We start from the raw sequence: 20,840 nt of genomic DNA, 5'->3' as shown, positions 1-20,840 counted from the left end.
CTCACCAGAGCTGCAGCTCTGAGCTGGACAACGTTTTCAGAGAGATGAGAAGTTCCAACCACCAGGAATTTCTTCAATAGTAATAGCAATGAGGGTTCCCCTGCAGAGGACAACCAGCATGACGACGTGTCTCCTAGCAACTGGATGATTGAGTTGTGACATGGAATCCTGGACACATGTGCTCTATTTTTTTTTATTGGGGGGGGGGGAATCAAACTGTTTCAAAGATCGCAGTGAAGGAGAGGGGGTGGTTCACTGTAAGAGTCCCAGAGTTTTCAGTGACAAGGCAATTTTTTTTATTTGTCCATCAGTCGCTGTAAAACTATGTAAAGCAGGGCTTTTTTTGAGCAGGAACACATTTCTGGCTGGCTGGCTTGGCATCAGCACGTGTGGCCTTATATGCAAATGAGTTCCTGCTGGGCTTTTTTTAACCAAAAAACCCCTGTATGAAAGGTGATGTCAGGGGGTGTGGTCTAATGCAAATGAATCCCTGCTGGGCTTTTTCAACAAAAAAACGCTGATGTAAAGAAACCAGATGCAGCCAGGATTTTTCAAAAAAACAGTGACTAGTAATCTTCAGCCAGCCCCCCCCCCACAAAAAAAAGAAAAAAAGAAAACAGTACAAAAAAGAACACTGAGAGTCTGTATTTTGAGAGTCTGTAAATTGGAATCCTTTATCCATTCTGCTTGAAACATAGAGGGTTTTTTTTATTCTTAAGGCAAACAGATAATATAAAGAAAATAACAGGAAATAAAAAATAGAAAATGTTTTCTCCCCAATATCCCTTTTATTACATAAAATAATTTAAAGCATTGTCTATAAAATACTGTGAAAATAACTTTTGTTGGGATACATTCATACTTAACATTTAAAACTATTTCTAATTCTACTTCATTGCAGTACATGTGTATACAACATTTTAAACTATTCATTCTAGATTTGTCTCCTGCTTCCATACAAATATTACATACTCCATCTCTTTTCAGATTTCATAACTGATCTGTTTCTCAAAGAAGATGCTAGTTTCACCATCACTGCATACTTAGCAAGCTTGTTTTCCCACTCTTCCAATTGTGGGCAAATGTTTGTTTTCCGTTTTGCTGCCTAAATAATTTTAGCTGCTGTCACCATATCTCTTCCAATTTTTTGGCAAATTGTTAGGCAGTAAACCTAACAACATACTCTTAGCTTCCATGGGAAATTTAATCTTTTAAATATTCTGCATTTCTCTGTGTGTTTCTTTCCAAGAACTTTTTGCTTTTTTATATGTCCACCACATATGAAACATAGAGGGTCTTTAGACTGGAAGGGGGGGACACCTATGTTGTGTGCAAATTTGAGGGCATTTAATTGGTTCTCTTACTGAAAATACCAAAATTCTGGAACTGGGAAAAGGCAAAGATCTGAATCTCAAACTAGTGTCGTCCTACCAAAAATCAGAAATAAATGGTAAAGAGTGCCCTTCTGAATTCTGGATCCTAAATGATAATGAATCTTTTTCTCTCAGCGCACCCCTTCTCAAAGGCACTTCTGAGTTGAATTTCCCTAATAACACCTTTCACCTTGATTGTCTCATCGCAAAGGGGTTCTTTTTGGCAGGGGGAAGCAGGTTTTGATACTTATTCTAGCGATCAGGAAGATACTAGGGAACGAATCCAGCCTAGATTTTCCATTCAAAGCAAACAATGAAGAGAATAATGGACAAAGCACTGAAACACCTGAAAGATCCCTGATAAATTACTAATACAGTTCCAATACTACTTGTAACACTTTTATAATCAGTTATAAACTTTGGGTAAACATACAAAAATCCAAGTTACAAAAGCAGCAGAATGGAACTTACCTGACTTTCCATTGCATCCCAGAGATTTCCATGAAATGCTGCAACAGGAGAGGGGTGGCCGTAGCATGATGGAGGTATTGGTAGAAATCCTAGATGTGCCTTCAAGGAAGACAAGTAAAAAATCTCTTTAGGCTCACAGAATCCTTTGGGTACTCTTTGAAGTAGCCCTTTGGGGAGACGAGAACGCAAATGACATAGTCAGAATTTTAATCTGGCGGTAACATTTGCTGCAATTCAGTCAGCACTGGTACTTGATGATGATGATATTGGATTTATATCCCACCCTCCACTCCGAGTCCCAGAGTGGCTCACAATCTCCTTTGTCTTCCTCCCCCATGACAGACACCCTGTGAGGTTGGTGGAACTGAGAGAGCTCTCCCAGAAGCTGCCCTTTCAAGGACAACTCCTGCAATAGCTATGGCTGACCCAAGGCCATTCCAGAAGCTGGAAGTGGAGGAGTGGGGAATCAAACCCGGTTCTCCCAGATAAGAGTCTGTGCACTTAACCACTACACCAAACTGGCTGTCATTCTCTTGAGCATTCTGTTGTCAATAACATTACACTAGAGTAAGGAAATCATTGCATGTGGGACTGGTGGATGTTGTTGTCAAGTCACAACTGACTTATGGCGACCTGGTAGGGTTTTCAAGGCAAGAGACGTTCAGAGGTGGTTTGCCTTAGACTGCTTCTGTGTGGCTGCTCTGGACATCTTTGATGGTCTCCCATCCAGATACTGACCCTGTGGGACTAGAATGGCAGAATTGCAGTAAAACCCTTGTTTAGAAATACATATATATGAACAAAAAGTGGGAAAGGCTTACAGGAATCTTTTAAGATACGAAATGGTTCTGATATAGAAAAAGAAGATGATATTGGATTTATATCCCACCCTTCACTCTGGCTCTCAGAACGGCTCGCAATCTCCTTTACCTTCCTCCCCCACAAAAGACATCCTGTGAGGTAGGTGGGGTTGAGAGAGTTCTCACAGAAGTTGCCCTTTCAAGGACAACTCTGCGAGAGCTATGGCTGACCCAAGGCCATTCCAGCAGCTGCAAGTGGAGGAGTGGGGAATCAAACCCGGTTCTCCCAGATGAGAGTCTACACACTTAACCACTACACCAACTGGCTTCTCTCTCTCTATTTCTTTTTCTGCCGCATTTGAGCTGTCTTGATCTTTGCTATCTGCTTCTGGCTGGCGGGTGAAACTACAGACACACCTCTTTGCATGCTTCTGAAAGCACGGAGTATAATCAAGCATGAGAGAAATCAGCACTTTTGCCAAGCTGAGAATTTATTTTCCTTTCCATTTCAGAGAAGGAAAGTCAACTTAACAAATAATTATTACTCCTGCCCAAATTAAAATATTATAGAGCAGGGGTGGCCAACGGTAGCTCTCCAGATTTTTTTTGTCTACAGCTCCCATCAGCCCTAGCCATTGCCCATGCTGGCTGGGGCTGATGGGAGTTGTAAGCAAAAAACATCTGGAGAGCTACCGTTGGCCACCCGTGTTATAGAGGCAGATCCTGTGGATTCAGTCAATCAGTAAATGGCAGTTTCCTCCGTCACATAGTGCTTGGGGACTGGATCTCCGCTATTGGACCAGTTCTGGAATATTCAATCCAAAAGATCGTGGCAAGATGAGCTTTCTCCGCTCTCTAGACTTTATTGTCAATAATTAGTACCTGTTAGAATGACCACAAATTGTGTTACCTGCAGTCACACCATTTGGGTAGGGAGCTGATAGGTGTTGCTGAAGTCAACCCAAACTTGCACAAACATGCCTCAGTTTTATTTGATTTCACACTTCGATCTATCGTGTCGGCTTCTTTTCAGACCTCATACAAAGAAACGAGTTGTAGCATCTGGGACGTGCTGACCAAGCTATAATACCTGTTCAGAAGGTCTGGTCTACATTCACCCGCTTAGGGAGAACAGAGATGTGTTCTGGAATTGTCAAGGTTTAGGACGACACTCTTGTTGGCTTTAACGGGGCTGAATCTAGATCCGGAATTGCAACATTCATCCAGTTTTAAAGCAAAAGTGTTATCTAAACACCTACAAGAGGCGTATTGTTCCATCAGTCCCCCCCCCACCCACCCCCACAACAGCTCTTTCCTCTGCTTTCTCCGCACCAAAGGGACTGATCAATTTTCTGGCTGGTTTCGATGCATGCCCTGTGGCTTACTGCTTTGGCTAGGAAAGAGCACCGGACAGAGGTTTTCCCACAAAGGAACATAACCTGTGAAACACGCCCCCTCCCCCCCAACAAGCATGTAAAACAAAACTTGCATATGTTATAGTGAATGTCCAAAATGTGGAGACCGTTGACAGTTACAAGATGTATTACTGGTGAGTGTTGTAATTCACTAGTGTGACTGTGGACATCCTCTGAAAATGTATGGAATTGTGAGTGTCCCGGCTCATGCCTCTTACCAGATCTTTCTGTCATGGAGGACTGATGTCTCCACCCACCCACCATGCAGAAATAGCCCTGTTCAAGAATGACATTGAATGCACGTACATTCTGCAAGTATATGTGTACAAGTGTGTGTCAGAATGAGCCAGTGTGCAATTGTCTTGACGAATGAAACCAGGGGCTGCTACCTGGATCCGTGCGGGGTTGCAGCCACCCATTCAGCTGTATGTTCGTTGAATGTAACATTTTGCCCATGTAAAAAGAAAAAAGTGCACACTGTACTTGGACTGTACATGTGTTCACTGTGACCTCGTGTATGGGTCTGAAATACCATGCAATCTGAGTTTTCCATGCTGAGGTCCAATTACATGGAGACTCTGCTCGTAAGATATTTCTCTCATACAAAATCAAGATGTGTGTGTGTGTGTGTGGGGGGGGGGTGCATGTGTGAGAGAGAGCAATTTACGGATGGAGCCATCAGGCATATGCGTGTGGTATGGCTGACCCAAAATCTGGTAAGTTGTGTGAACGGAAGCATCATCTCCTTTTGACTGTCGACAGCCTCTCTGTTTTGACACTCACCGTATCACAGATTCAGAGAGAAACTCAACCCTTCCCATTGCCAAAGTTAAGGCAACTCTGGTTAGCTGTATTGTTGGAAATGCCCTTGTGTCTCAACCCCTTTCCGTGGCTTATGGTTTTCGTTCCGAATGGTTAATCTGGTAACAGCACTTTTTAATTTTTGCAAAGTGCTTTGTGACGACCTTGTGTCTTGTTAATCCTTCCTCTCCCTCCTCCCTTTGTCTGCATCTGGACTCATGACTTCTCTCATCCATCTCCTTGTGCATGGACCTCTTGCCAACACCGCAGAACTGCATAAGAAGCATTGTGTTTGTTCCGCTCCAGACGACTAACTTGGTTTTTGACAGATTGACAGACTTGACGTTCTTTTTTGGGGTGGTTGCCATTGTTGTCATTGTGGCTGTTCCTCTTGGCATCACTTGGGCGCTTCTGGCACACTACGCAAGAGTACAACTGGCCAGGGGTGGCAATGGGAGGGCTTTTGGAGTTCTGGCCCCACTGGTGGGCAGATGACTAGCTCTCAATGTAGATTTCAGGGAGGGGTCCACGCCTCAGCAGTAAAGCATCTCCTCAGCATGGCGAAGGTTCAAGGTTCAATCCCTGGCATCTCCAGTTAAAAGGAGACAATAGAAGGTGATGTGAAAGACCTCTGCCTGAGACCATGGAGAGTCAACTGCCAGTCGTGAGTAGATAGCTCTGACCTTGATGGACCAACAATCTGATTCAGTATAATGTAGTTTCATATATAGGTTGAAGACCATAGCTTGTGTTACATCATGACCCTCGCTCTGATCTAAAGTATTTTAAAAGATGGTAGTAAACAGGACTAGCTGGTAAACAGTTCCCAAAAGTTATCAAAGCCACAAAGATGCAGTGTGCGTTGGTCATTCTTTACTTAATTATTTACTTAAAATACTTCTATCCCATCTCTCTCTTGTTCCACCGGTGGACCTCCTGATTGACCTAGGTTTTGGCCACCATGTAACACAGAGTGTCAGACTGAATGGGCCATTGGCCTGATCTAGCATGGCTTCTCTTACGTTTTTATGTCTGGAGCTGTGATGCTCTGTCTTCTTGATACGGGGGCGGGGGGAAGAATGTAACAGTGGGAGGGCTTCTGGAGTTTTGGCCCCACTGGTGGACATCCTGATGACACAGTGTCGGACTGGATGGGCCATTAGCCTGATCCAACCTGGCTTCCCTTATGTTCCTATGTCTGGGGCAGTGATGCTCTGTCTTCTTGGTGCTTGAGGGGCACCAGTGGGAGGGCTCCTGAAATTCTGGCCCCACTGGTGAAATTCCTGATGGCACCTGGTTTCTTTGGCCACTGTGTGACACGGAGTGTTGGACTTAATAGGCCATTGACGTGATCCAACATGGCTTCTCTTATAATCTAAAGGAGCACACTACATATTTCCTATTTCTTTTTCAAAAGCACAAATTTCAGACCAGCAACATTGTACAGTAATAAAGCCAGCCTCCTTAATATTTAACTTCCTGCAAATGCCTTCTTGAACAATTAGGTTCTGCACTCCCTTTTGAAAGCCAAGAGGGCAGGTGCCTTCTAAACAACCTCTAGAAGGTCATTCCGTTCTGCAGAGGCCCGAGAAGGTCACCAGTGATTTTGATAGACTCCTGCATGGAATTGTGGCAGCTCTAGCAAAGACTCTCATGACATTCCAGAATTTACAGCTGTTAAAGGTACAGGAGGCCTGTCCTCTTTTGCGTCATGTTGCCCTAAAGCAGGGGAGTCAAACTCAATTGTTATGAGGGCCAGATCTGACCTAAATGAGACCTTGTTGGGCCAGGCCAGGCCATGTTGGGCCGGGCCACGTGTGTACCTGTTTAAGATTAGGTAGCAGAGGTATAAATGTTTTAAAAGACACAAACACGACTATAGATTTAAAAAAAAAAAACCCTTAAAATAAAACATGCTTAAAATATTAGCATTTGTTGGTCTTAAAGGTGCTTCCATTGTATTTCTCCCATGGGATTCAGGGAACTGGGCAAAGGAAGCTCTAGCTCTTTCCTTCCTTCCTCAGGGGACCAGGAGGGGAAGGAGCCTCAACTAATGGAGAAAATTGAGGTTTTGCTCTGTAGCTCCATTGTGATTGAGCAAGCTTTGCAAAACAAGCTGAGAGGCAGAAGGGAAGCAAGAGAGAGAGAAGGAAGCAGACAAGAGCTAGTTGCTCGGGGGCCTGATTCGGCCCCCAGGCCATATGTTTGACACCTCTGCCCTGGAGCAAGGTAAACTATGAAAATTGACAGCAAATAGATAAAGTACTTCCTGCGTTGTGTGAGCCCCCAGGTCTCTGTAAACAACAAAAGTCACAATTCTAAGATGGTGGCTCAGTAGCACTTGCTTTGAACACAGGAGGTCGTGAACTCCCGAAAGCTGCCTTATACTGAATCAGACTCTTGGTCCATCAAAGTCAGTATTGTCTACCCAGACTAGCAATAGATCTCCAGCTTCTCAGGCAGAGGCCTTTCTCATCACCTATTGCCTTTTCCTTTTTTAACTGGAGACGCTGGGGATTGAACTTCGGACCTACTGCGTGCAAAGCAGATGCTCCACCACTGAGCCGCAGCCCCTCCCAGATTTAATTCCTGGCATATCTTCTTCGTGGTCTCTGTGCTTCACACTCATGGGATAGAGTGCCTGCGCCGATCGCCGAATCGGTACCTAAAAAGCCCGGGATTTTTTCACGCTTGGCACCAGCGGGCATGCGCAGACATCCCAGTACGCATGCTCGCCGGCGCCAGCACGAGGATCCCGCCAGTTCCTTTCTGACCGCTGTGCTGAGAGGATCTCCTTTCGTGTCCCTGGTCAGTAAAGTAATCTTAGGATTGCCTTTCTTGTTGTATATAGCCCGTTTGTTATTTTCTTAGTGTAGTTAATTAGTTGTTAGATAGTTAGTGTTGTAAAAAAAAAAATTTGTTGGGACTTGCCCTTTGGGGCCCAGTTTTCCCCTGTTTTTCCCCTCAGAGACTTTCCTGGGTGGGTTTTTTCCTTGGCGTCTATGGAAAGACATTGGAGTTTTTTTAAGAGGTGCCGCTCCTGTGGGAAGAAGATTGCCCCCCCCCCCCCGACAGCCATTCCCTCTGTCTCCTTTGTTTGGGTGAGAGACATCGTGTGGATTCTTGCTCGCATTTGAGCTTTTCCAAACAAACTCACAAGAATCGAGCGGCGAGGCTTTCGGCTGCATTGGTTGAGTTGGCACTTCGTCCTCAAAATATGGCATCGGGCCCGTTGGTACCGATGGGAGAGGCCACGGCCCCAACGGTCACATCGGCCGATACATTGCCGATCAGGACCAAGATGCCAGTCGAGCGCGGGCATTCCACTAAGCGACCCTCTGAAGGGTCAGTGGACACCCCAGCTAAGAAGGGTCAGGATGACTCGGGGACCTGATCATCCGCACCGAAGAAGGTGAAATCTAAAGAGAAGCGGAAGAAGAGATCATCCCATACTCCTTCCCCTTCTCATGACGCTTCAACATCGATGTCGACCGTTCCACCAAGGAAGATCTTGGCGTCCCCACATCACAGCCCTTTGGTGTCCAGAGGCAGTGCTTTGCAGCAGTTGTGTCTATCAGCATTGGAGCAAGAGATTGACCTTACTCAGCGCTCCCATTCTTCAGGGTCGAGGCGTCACAGTGAGAGCGACTCTATCTCGGAGGTGGAGGGGTTGGCACCGATGGAGCCATTGGCACCACTGGATCAGGCAAGAGGTCGGAGAGAGCTGGAACCAACTACCGTAGCTCGCCGCTTCCCACCGCTTCCACCGTGGGAGCAGCGCCAGGGGCCTCCCTACGCCTATCCATACCTGCTGTACCAATGGCACCCCCCTCGTGAGTTTGCAGACTGGGACCAGCAATCCGAGGCATCCCATATGTTGAGGCTTTCCCATCACTCTCGGCGGTGTCCCTCGGCATCGATGTCCGTCCCGCCCGAAAGATGCGGCATGGTGGTGGAGGAAGTCCAGCATAGGTCGTTGATGTCGATCCGGTCACCCGTCAGAGAGCCAACGCCGGTGCTCTCGGAACATTCTTTGAGGAGAGAGTCTTGGTGCATAAACAATTTTATTAGCAACATATGGTAGTAGAACTATATCTACAACTTATAAAAGGCTTAAGATAAAAAAAAAAAACATCATTCTACCCCACATCTTACTTTTCTCCCACCCCTCCCCCCAATACTTGACCCCCGCCAGTGTTATTTTTTTTGAAAAAAACAGATATTAAAGGTACCTTTAACTATCAAGAAAAAACAAAAATTGATAAAGAAAAAGATCCCCCCTTCAAAAGTTATATTCTTGTCTTAAATGTCTTAATCATCAAAAATTGTCCAATGTCCTTTTATTTTCCACTCTTTTTCTACATATCTTCTGAATTTCTTCCACTCCCGATTAAAAAGTTCTAAATCGCAGTCTCTTAGTTTTCTTGTTAATTTGTCCATTTCACTCCATGACATAACTTTTATAGTCCAATCCCATTTTTTTGGTATTTTTTCTTGCTTCCACAACTGCGCATACAATGTCCTAGCAGCTGAGAGCAAGTACCATATTAAAGTTCTATCTTCTTTTGGAAATTTTTCCATTTGTAATCCCAGCAGAAAAGTCTCTGCTTCTTTGTTAAATTCATATCCCAGGATCTTAGATATCTCTTGTTGAATCATCTGCCAAAACATTTTAGCTCTTTCACAAGTCCACCACATATGGTAGAAAGAACCTTCATGCTTTTTACATTTCCAGCACCTATCTGGCATCTTATTGTTCATCTTTGCTAATTTTTTTGGAGTCATATACCATCTATACATCATCTTAAAACAGTTCTCTTTAATACTATGACATGTTGCGAGTTTCATAGAGTTTTTCCACAGATATTCCCAAGATTTCATCTTTATTTCTTTATTTACATTAATTGCCCATTTTATCATTTGAGATTTCACTACTTCATCTTCTGTAGTCCATTGTAAAAGTAATTTGTACACTTTTGAAATTAATTTCTCATGATCTCCAAGCAGAACTCTTTCCATTTCTGTTTGCTCTTTCCTTATTCCTTCAGCTTTAATATCATTCTCCATCAAGCTTTTTATTTGTTGCATTTGAAACCAATCATATTTATAATTCAATTCTTCTGCAGTTTTCAGTTCTATTTTCCCACTTTGTATTTTTAGTAGTTGGTTGTATGATAGTTGTTTTTCCTTAACTGTTTTGGCCGTTAACTTTATCACTTCAGCCGGCACTATCTTTGAGGAGAGAGTCTTCATCGTCAGACTCTGAGGTCGGTACCGACGATCCGGACAGGGCTTTGGAACCTTCGCCAGTGTCTCATACCGCTGAGGATCTTCTCATTTCACCATCGGAGGATCTAAAGTCGTATGGGGACCTGGTGAAGAGGATGGCACTTTCCCTCTCTCTCCCGGTGACACAACCGCAACCCATTGTAGACGACACTGTATTCAACATCATGCAGCGGGATACGTCTATAGCGGTTGCCCTGCCTGTTATGAAGGTCATCTTACGGGCAGTGAAGGAGCCCTGGGCGAAGCCTGCTTCTACACCTGTGTCATCAAGAAGGTTGAACCACATGTACTGTGTCCAAGAGACCGGTGCTGAATTTTTCTTCACGCATCCAAAGCCCAATTCGGTGGTCGTATCCTCCTCATCAAAGGCCTGCAAGACGCACTCCTCTCCACCAGACAAGGAGGGAAAGAAGCTGGACAACGTTGGGAGGAAGTTTTACTCTGCTGGGGCGCTGGGAGTAAAGGTATCTAACTATGCTGCATGCATGGCTAGATACCAATACTCATGTGGGAACAATTTACCCCCCTCTTGTCTTCCCTGAGTGAGGAGAAGAGGTCTGCTGCAAAGAAGTTGCAGAAGGAAGGCTTTGCTGTAGCCAAACAACAACTGGCTGCAGCAAAGCATATGGTGGACATCTCAGTAAGAACCATCATGTCTGCTGTCTGCCTCTGCCGCCACTCCTGGCTCAGGTCAACAGCCCTCCAGCAAGACACCAGGGCCTTTGAGGGCGAAGGCCTCTTCAGCTCGACCACTGACAATGCTCTCCAGGAAATGGATAAAAGCCTAAAAACTTCCAGGAACCTGGGTGTCCCAGCGTCTTCTAAAGGGCCTTTGACTTTCTGGTAGCACACGTCACCGTCCCCACTTCTTTGTCTATCCGCCTCCGCCAATTCCTGTCGGCCTGGGAGTCCATCTCTATGGACAGTTGGGCACTTTCCATCGTCGCGGAAGGCTACAAAATAGACTTTGCTCAGATTCCGAACCAATCTGTGGTAATCACCACACCCCCTTCCCCACCTCTGCTGGCGGAGGTGAGCAACCTCCTACAGAAACACGCCATAGAACGGGTCCCCGTGGAGGCCAGGACGGGAGGCTTCTACTCTCGTTACTTCCTGGTTCCCAAGCGGGACGGGGTTCTGAGGCCAATCATGGACCTTTGGAATCTGAATAAGTTTATTCTGTACCAGAAGTTCAGAATGTCCACTCTGCAAACAATTCTGCCCCTCATCAACCAAGGGGACTGGATGGCAACGCTGGACCTCAAGGATGCCTACTTCCACGTCAGCATCCATCCTGCATTCAGACGTTTCCTTCGGTTTGCAGTAGGTTCTCAACACTTCCAGTTCAAGGCCCTTCCGTTCGGTCTGTCTGCTGCACCTTGGGTGTTCACGAAGATGATGAGCGTTGTAGCTGCCCATCTCCGGCTTCAAGGGATAGTCGTCTTTCCATACATCGATGATTGGCTCCTTGTGGCGGAGTCAAAGGAGAGTTTGTCAAACCATATTGCCACCACTCTTCGTCTTCTTCACACCTTGGGAGAAATCACACCTTACTCCATCACGGACAGTTCAGTTCATTGGGGCTTTGCTGGATACGAACCTTCATCGGGCTTTTCTGCCTCAGCAGAGAGCGATGGACATTATCAACCTTGTTGAACTTCTGCAGAGTTGAAAGTGGGGCACAGCGCAGCAGCTGCAGCGGATGCTGGGGCTGATGGCAGCGACTACAAGCGTGCTGCTCTTTGCAAAGCTGAGAATGAGAGGCCTACAACTTTGGTTTCTTCGTTGGTTTCTTCGTCAGTTGCTGGATGTGCATGCTCAGCAGAGGACTCGTCTGGGAGCTGCGGTGCTGCAAGCTGTTTCTTCTGGTTGACCGTCTTCCCGCCTCCAGGTATGTCTTGCTTGCTAATCTTCCATGAGTGTGAAGCACAGAGACCACGAAGAAGATAGACAGGTTGCTTACTTGTAACTGTAGATCTTCGAGTGGTCATCTGTGCATTCACACTACCCGCCCTCCTTCCCCACTGCTGACGGTCTCCCTCCAGTAGGGGCTTCCAGCGGTCAGGAAGGAACTGGCGGGATCCTCGCACTGGTGCTGGCGAGCATGTGCAGTGGGACGCCTGCACATGCCCATTGGTGCCGAGCGCGAAAAAATCCCAGGCTTTCTAGGTACCAATTCGGGGATTGGCGCAGGCGCTCTATCCCATGAATGTGAATGCACAGGTGACCACTCGAAGATCTACAGTTACAGGTGAGCAACCTGTCTTTCTAGTTAAAAGAATCTCAGGCAGCAGGTGATGGGAGAGACCATTCTCTGCTTGAATAGCTACTGGTCAGAGTAGATACAACCAAGTGCTGCGGACTGATGGTTTGATGTGGCAACTGCATCTGTTCATCCATAACCATCACTTAAATAAATTCGGCACAGGAACAATACAGATTTGTATTCAGGCGGATTCCCTTCTTTTTGGCCTCCATTTTGTGGGGAGCGGTGAAAATGTTATAATTAGTTAGTCAGATAAGGGAATTTGGACAACAGGCCAGTTTTTGTGAATTCCTGGATTCAGAGATCTTGAAACTCAACTTTTCTTCCCCTGGAATCCAGAAGCTAGTTTTAGTGGAGTGGAAAGTTCGGAACTGGTAAAATGGAAACCTTTGATTTGCCTGTAGGTGGTGGGAAGTGCTGTCAAGTCACAGTAGATTGATGGTGATCCTGTAAGGCAGGGGTCTCCAACTCCCGGTCCTTGGACCGGTACTAGTCCATGGCCTGTTAGCAACGGGGCCGTGAGTTGTATAATTATTTCATTATATATTAATGTAGTAATAATAATAATAATATGACATTGGATTTATATCCCGCCCTCCACTCCGAATCTCAGGGTGGCTCACAATCTCCTTTACCTTCCTTCCCCACAACAGACACCCTGTGAGGTGGGTAGGGCTGAGAGAGATCTCCCAGAAGCTGTTCTTTCAAGGACCACTCCTACGAGGGCTATGGCTGACCCAAGGCTATTCCAGGAGCTGGAAGTGGAGGAGTAGGGAATCAAACCCGGTTCTCCCAGATAAGAGTCCGCACACTTAACCACCACACCAAACACTTTAGAAATAAAGTGCACAGTTGTATCATCCAGAAGCCATCACACACACACCCCAGTCCATAGAAAAATTGTCTTCTACAAAACTGGTCCCTGGTGCCAAAAAGATTGGGGACTGCTGCTGTAGCGGTTTTAAGGCAAGAGATTAAGAGAGGTGGTTTGCTATTGCCTGCCTCTGCATTTCAACCCATCCAAGTACTAACTAGGATCTGATACTGCTTAGCTGCCAAGATCCCATGAGATCCATCTAGCCTGGGTCATGCAACTAGGGCATTTGATAGGGTTGGAAGATCAGAAATACCATCTCTGTGAAATATATACAGAAATCGATTCAGAAGCCATGGTCTAATTTGGGGAGTAGAACAAACTTGACGTCAAAATTCTTCCCAAGGGACAAGTTTTACCTTGCGTAATGTTGCCAGAGGATATCGATAGAAACCAAAGTGGTGCCTTTCGAACCAAGATCACTTGCAGATACGGAGTGATGTCTTTGCATCCAAGTTTATATTTATCCATCTCACGTTGATTGATGTGAATAACTCTGATACTTATCAGCTGGCAGGCAGAGAGTTGCTTTGTCTACCGAGGAGTAAGCATAGAGCTGCATTCTACCCCCTTGATGTAGCTAACTAACTTCATGGCTTTTTCTGGGGTGGGGTTTGCACTTCCGGTAGAGTTGACCAGATTGTCGGTCGAGGGCCATCTATGACCGATAAGGACCGGACCAAAGGGCCAGCGGAAGGAGAGCTTCCTGAAGATCCAAGCATGATGGGCAGACTCGGGAAGGTTGAAAAGCAGGTATGTGCCCAGTTCCTAAGCCATAATGTCCAGCCTCCGTCAATGTGCCATATCTGGTGTAATCCTTAGGCTCCATAAATCAGCTTGTGGAATTATTCCTTCCTATGTTCATTCTATAGCATGCTGCTGTTGAAGATGCAATCAAGGTGCATGCAGATATTTTGTCTGTACTTTTTTATCCTGCCTTTTTTCCAAGTGATGAACAGGGGCGGAATTCTTAGCAGGAGCTCCTTTGCCTATTAGGCCACACACCCCTGATGTAGCCAATCCCCCAAGAGCTTACAAAAAAGAGCCTTGTAAGCTCTTGGAGGATTGGCTACAACAGGGATGTGTGGCCTAATATGCAAAAGAGCTCCTGCTAGAATTCCACCCCTGCTTCCACCATTAGGAGGACATTTGGTTTGGACATCAGAACATAAGAGCAGTTGTGCTGGATCAGACCACTGGGTGGCCAACCCTGGAGGACCATCAGGCAGGACGCAGGGGCCAGGACTTCTGCTACTGTTGCAAGCTAGTGCTAGAATTCAGAGGGTTATTGCCTAAATGTAGAAGTTCCCTTGAATCATCATACCTAGTAACCATTGATGAACCTTTCCTCACCTCCAAGAATCTGCTTAATCCCCCTTTAAAGTCAACTATGCTTGCGGCCATCACTTCGTCCACTAGCAGTGAATTCTACCATTTAGTCCCTTGTTGAAGGCTGGCCACTGTGTGAGACAGGATGCTGGACTAGATAGACCACTGCTCTGGTCCAGCAGGGCTCTTCTGATGTTCTAATGAAGACCTCAGCCTCCATGCCTGAGTGAGACAGGATGCTGGGCAAAAAAAGAGCCTTGTAAGCTCTTGGAGGATTGGCTACATCAAGGGTGTGTGGCCTAATATGCAAAGGCGCTCCTGCTAAAATCTCACCCCTGGTGATGAACATGGTATCCCGTTTTGCTTCATACTGTCCTAGAGCAAGGTAAAATACGAAAATTGACAGCAAATAGATAAAGTAAAGTACATCCTGCTATGTGTGAGTCCCAGTTTCTGTAAACAACAAAACAAGTCACAATTCTTAAGATTGTGTTTGTTAGAGGCCAAAAAGAATAGGCAGGATTTCATAGGGCTGTAATACCTCTGTCATCACTCTGTCATCTAGCTTTTCCCAATATCAGTTTCATTCCATTTCTATCCAGCCCTTGCTAAAAAGAACAGAAAGCCAAATTCTTTCAACACGATTGTCTTGAAAGTACCATTTTGATTTGTGTGGTATTTTCAGGGCAGCCAACACTTTGCAGAGTTAACCGAGCAAAAGGTCTTAGGTGGTTATCATTAAATTTTATCTCTAATGGGAGGTGGGTGACAATGGGGAGACTGCGAGAGGCCTGAGTAACAAGACTGTAAATCAAAAAAGTTGCATGTGGTTATGTTTCATTTTCTTTGAGGATAAAGCCTGAATTAAACCAGAAAATATACAGAAGTTTGTGGGGTTTATGGCATTTTGATTGTAGAATTCCCCTTTCCCTGTGACACATTATGGCTTAGGTTTCATGCAAGATGCACAGTTGGGGTTTTGTTTTTGTACTTTTAATTGGGGTGCAGAACCGTCTAAAGTGGGGATTTTGTGTGCAATGATGCATTGGGACCTCTATGGCCTTTTCCAGGTTCAGTCCATGGAGAAGAAGTTGGACTTCTTGGTCAACATCTATATGCAACGGATGGGGATCCCGCCGACAGAAACGGAAGCCTACTTTGGATCCAAAGAACCTGATCCGGCACCGCCGTACCACAGTCCAGACGACAGCCGGGAGCACATTGACAAAAACGGATGCATTATCAAGATAATTCGCTCCACCAGTTCCATGGGCCAGAAGAACTTCTCTGCGCCCCCGGCCACGACAGTGCCAAACAATTCGTGCCCCCCTTCCACTTCGTGGCAGTCGTACCAGCGGCGAAGCCACAGCACTTCTCCAGTCGGTGATCCTGGTTCTTTGGTGAGGATCCCACCTCCCCCTTCGCACGAGCGTTCCATGTCAGGCTACAGTGGTGGGAACAGGGCCAGTGCTGAATACGCAAGGAATGAAGACATTACTGCGAAACACCCCGAGAGCGCCCTGAGAGACAGCGACACCTCCATTTCTATCCCATCTGTTGATCATGAGGAACTGGAGCGTTCCTTCAGTGGCTTCAGCATTTCCCAGTCCAAAGAAAATTTGGACGTCCTCAACAATGGCTGCTACACAGCTGTGGCCAAAATCAGACCCTACATTGCCGAAGGAGAGTCAGATACGGATTCTGACCTCTGTACCCCCTGTGGGCCTCCACCAAGGTCGGCAACAGGTGAGGGGCCTTTCAGCGACATGGGTTGGTCAACTCCTAGACAGTGAAGCCATCGGGAAGCCATCTGAATCCAACGTCAAGAGGGTGGAGCCGGTTGTGCTGTCCACATACTGTACACCTTCAAAAGATTGAGAACTTAATGTTCTGGGATGCAGAAGTCACGGCTGTTTTGTCCCAGCTGACTCTGGGGGGGGTGGAGGAGCAGATGCTATGCCTGTTCTCTACAATGAGAGGGCACCATAGCGAATAATTCAAAGCCTTGAAATCTCTGGATTTCTTTCGTACTATGTTTCTAAAAATCGATAGGTTGAAACTGTTATCACACACCAGGGTAGGAAACTGTGACGCTTGGTAACTTTTTACGTTAGCAAGGCACGGTCTTCACTAGAGAGTTGGTTGAGTTATTGGCAAGTTAACTGTTTTTTTTACTAAAAATAGGTAGAGGCACGGAGTTATTGATCACATGCAAAAAAAAAAGTTGCGCTACCGAGGAAACTTGTCCTAATGGTCACATTGGGGGAAGGGAAAAACCGATCTTAGGTGCGTGGTGGTTGAGTGGTTACACAGAAATCCCACAGTAGGATCTTCTGAGTGCAGAACACAATCTAGCAAGGGACACGTAAAGGGTGTGCGGTGTCCAAACGGCACAAATTTTGAGGAGCAGCGAAAGAACGAAAACGAGTTTTGTGGGGTTGGATTGGGGATGGGGCTGCGACTTTGACAGGAGTACTCAAGTGCAACAGCTAAGAAACTTTCTGGAATGCGAGGCTGGTTTGACCTAATTATATGTGTGTGTGTGTTTTTTTATTTAAAAACATCTGCAGGATGGCATTTGACAGTTCTTGATATGCATGCCCAGATGTTTAAATCTCTTCTGCGCTCTTTGGAAATACTGTTAAATTTGGGAGACGACCACGCTCCCTTGGAGAAAAGTTCCCCGCCCATGTTGTGTAAGAGAGGGGATTTTGGAAACCGAGATTTACTCAACTTTAAGACCACCTCTGTGCAAGATGGCAGAACAATACGTACCCACTCCGTTACCCAGATGTTTCTTACCGGTGTTTTGAGAGTCTGCTTTTTGAAAGGTACTTTTCCCGCATTATGGGCTGCAATAACAGCTGGTTCGAGATGCGGCAAGAGTTGTTGTTAGCATCACTCACAGAAGTGGTTTTGGAGCAATTTCCCATGGTCTTCGTGCCCTGCAGCCCCTCCAAAACAGAGCATGGGGTGAGCTTCCAATTCCATAATGAAGCATGCAGCGAGTCACAGATCAGAAGCCCCACATTAGGTGTCCAGAGCAAGAGATGTCAAGGGAAGTGAAGGGGACCTTGCCTGGGGAAACAGGAAGTCACTGAGTCAATCTGAGCTAACAGCTGGTAGACCCAGTTGCCAATCCAAAGAGGTTATGTCCTCTCTTTCCATTGTGTATGGCTGGTTGGCACACCCCATACTTCCTGCCAGGGCTCTTTTTCTAGCAGGAGCGCCTCTGCATGTAAGGCCACGCCCCCCTGATGTAGCCAATCCTCCAAGAGCTTAGAGGGCTCTTAGTACAGGGCCTTCTGTAAACTCCAGGAGGATTGGCTGCATCAGGGAGGTGTGGCCTAATATGCAGAGGAGCTCCTGCTAGAGAAAGAGCCCTGCTTCCTGCCAAGAAAAGTCCCTGGTCTTCTTTCCAGCCCATCCCCAACGCATGCTGACGGCCTTCCGTTTCCCCCCAACACGTCTGTTTTCTCGTACTAGATCAGGGCCTCCTTTCCTCTGATCAATACTGATTTACCAATGCTGCCACTTGGGAGTTTGCTGCCTTTATTTATTTTATTATTTTAGCAGCCTGATGGTGTTCACGCATGGAGTGGCAGGAGAGATGAAACGGAGGCATGAAGCTAGCGAGAGTTACTACTGTCCCCTTTTAACGCTTCAGGGCAAAAGGCCTCCGGCTTCATGCACTGACTGCTGTTAAACGCACAGGATAGACAAAGCTGTTTTAGCCGTAAAACGCTGCTGCGGTGGCTGCCGCCCCCTCCCCTTCTGCTCCATGCCCTGCCACACCCCGTGGTGCCTCCTCCTCCACACTTTTAAGGCCCAGGGAAGGGGCGGTGAAGCACTGCTGTGGGGTCTTTAAAAGGTGACCTCCCCGCCGATCAGCTGATCAGTGGGAAAACCCACACAGAAGTCTGGCTGCTCAGCTCCTATGCCCCTCTGGCATGCTCATGATCAGCACTGGGGGCGGGTCAGCTGATCAGTGGGGGGGCAGCTTCTGCCTGGGGTCTCGTCCCTATGGAGGGACCACAGAGCTTTAAGGGGGGGGTTGAATGGGGTGGCTGTGCCCCCCCAGGCCTCTCTGTAGCTGCGGGCCTGGTTGTTACAGGATGGGATTAGGCAAAGGGGATTAGACAGATTTTTAGAGGTACTGGTCCATCAGTGACCCTTAACCAACGTGCCTAAATGGAAATTCCATGTTCAGCGGTAGTAATGCTCTGACTGTCAATGCTCAGAGAGGGGACAACACCACGGAGGAGACTTTGGCACCCCTGCCTTGCTTGTAGGCCTCCTTGGGGACACGTGGTCGGCCACTGTGAGAGACGAGATGCTAGCTTAGATGGACCATTTGCAGGGCTTTTTTTTTTGTAGCAGGAACTCCTTTGCATATTAGGCTACACCTGATGTAGCCAATCCTCCAAGAGCTTTCAGTAGGCCCTATAAGAAGAGCCCTGTAAGCTCTTCGAGGATTGGCTATATCAGGGGGTGTGTGGCCTAATATGCAAAGGAGTTCATGCTGGAAAAAAAAAAGCCCTGGCCATTTGTCTGATCCTCTATGGTGGCTCTGTTTTCTCCCCCCATAAAGGTGCATCCGCAATGCCATCAAAAGGAATGCTCTGTAGATGAGTCTCGTGGTGGTTTTGTAGATGAACAAAGTTGATCGTTGCACGAGGTTCCATAGGTGGCTTTTATGAAGCTGGGCAGTGGAGATGCGTAGTTTATGCACACGGGGATACATATACATGTATATATATGTTTGTGTGTACGTTTACATACTTGAGAACCAGGCTGGAAGGGAGATACCTTTGCGAAGCAAAACTTGAAGAAGAAAAAACCCAGAATGAGACTGATGTCCCACTAGCCGTATGCCTCTCACGCTTCTCTTCTCCACGGGGCTTCCGTCGAATTTCACACTTACCTGCAACTAGCTTCGCCTTTTTTGCACTGCGAACAGAAACTGGTTTTTAGAGGATCTCGTTTGCTGCACGAAAGAGGCGGAGCGAGTTGCAGCCTCGGGGCAGCTTGTGTGAAATCCAACGGAAGCCCCGCTGAGAAGAGAGTGAGAGCGAGATAAGGCTAGTGGGGAAATCGGTCTGAATTGTGAACAAAAGCATACGCGAGACCATCAGTTGTCAGTTTCATAGATGCAGCTGCCTAGACCATCTCTTGGCCAGGGCAGGGCTCACATTAGATGACAGTGTACAAGGTTTCTCTTTTTGTAGCAAGTTACCCCGTTTAGTTGTAAAGGAGACCCACTTATTCCCTCTCTGTTCAACGTTTTGTGCTTACGGTATCCTCCACGGTTCGGAGAGAAACACAGAGTTCTGTTGAAAGATTTTCCACTGCCAAGGGTTAATCATCTCTGGTTCTTGCCAACTGAATCCAGAACCAACCCCAGTCTTGCTGGTTCAGATCCCTCCTGGGGCTTCCGTCTAAGCCTTTTATTTTCTGGGTCAGTATTATTTATTTCATTACCCTGTAAGAAAAGCGTAATGGGCAGTTTATACCGGTGACGTTTCCAAGATATTTACTGAAAGATAACCTTGGCGGAGTCCCGGTTGACATCCGAGCAATAGCCGTATCTTTTGAAAGAACGTCGACACGGGCGAATCCAGCAAGGAGCTGTTGGTCTTATTTTCTTGAGTAGATCCCTCAATTCCCCGCACAACCAGTTGTGGGAACAGAACGGGCAGAGGGGAAGTTTACGTGGGTCACGCCACACACTCGTGTTAGTGCATTACGGACATCGGCACAATATTGCTTGCCTTACAGTGCGTCTAAAGAGAGACGAACACAATCTTTTGATAGCTATTTAACAAAGCTTGTCTTTTTAGAGCGACGATTAGCTTGTTTGTAAGCCTCTTTGATGAAATAGCCCTAGCGTGGTATGGGCATGGTACTCATTTTACAATATACGGATGTCCGCTTTTCAGGCTAGCTTGCCAAACGCACTCTCAGCTTTTGCCTGTAAAATGCATGCTGGCCGAGATGAGTAGAAACCGAATACCCTATGCATATGTATCGGCTCTCCCAGTAGGCTGCTAAGAGAGCACCGCAGAACATATATTGACGTGTGAACACTGGCGATCAAAATCCATCATGCTGGGGTGAAGCTGCATTGCCAGATATAAACCTGATATATTCAACTGTCTTATGATATCACCGCACATACCTTTTTTCTTGCACCAACATGGGGGAACTGTTACCTTCTGTTAC

The 20,840-nt window shown here is 46.5% G+C and overlaps 1 protein-coding gene across 2 annotated transcripts in view; it reads left to right on the top strand.

The window, feature by feature from the left end:
- Positions 1–16,825, top strand: part of KCNQ2 (potassium voltage-gated channel subfamily Q member 2) — a 166,209-nt gene extending 149,384 nt beyond the window's left edge. For both annotated transcript variants that reach the window (XM_060230666.1, XM_060230665.1), the window contains 2 exons: positions 13,919–14,042; positions 15,689–16,825. In XM_060230666.1, coding sequence (XP_060086649.1) covers positions 13,919–14,042; positions 15,689–16,411 — 847 coding nt within the window. In that variant the 3' untranslated portion in view covers positions 16,412–16,825. The remainder of the gene's footprint in view (positions 1–13,918; positions 14,043–15,688) is intronic.
- Positions 16,826–20,840: the final 4,015 nt, after the last annotated feature.

This window comes from Heteronotia binoei, chromosome 2 (assembly GCF_032191835.1).
Source record: "Heteronotia binoei isolate CCM8104 ecotype False Entrance Well chromosome 2, APGP_CSIRO_Hbin_v1, whole genome shotgun sequence".
NCBI lineage: Eukaryota > Metazoa > Chordata > Lepidosauria > Squamata > Gekkonidae > Heteronotia > Heteronotia binoei.
This window is presented reverse-complemented; position numbering and strand designations above follow the sequence as displayed.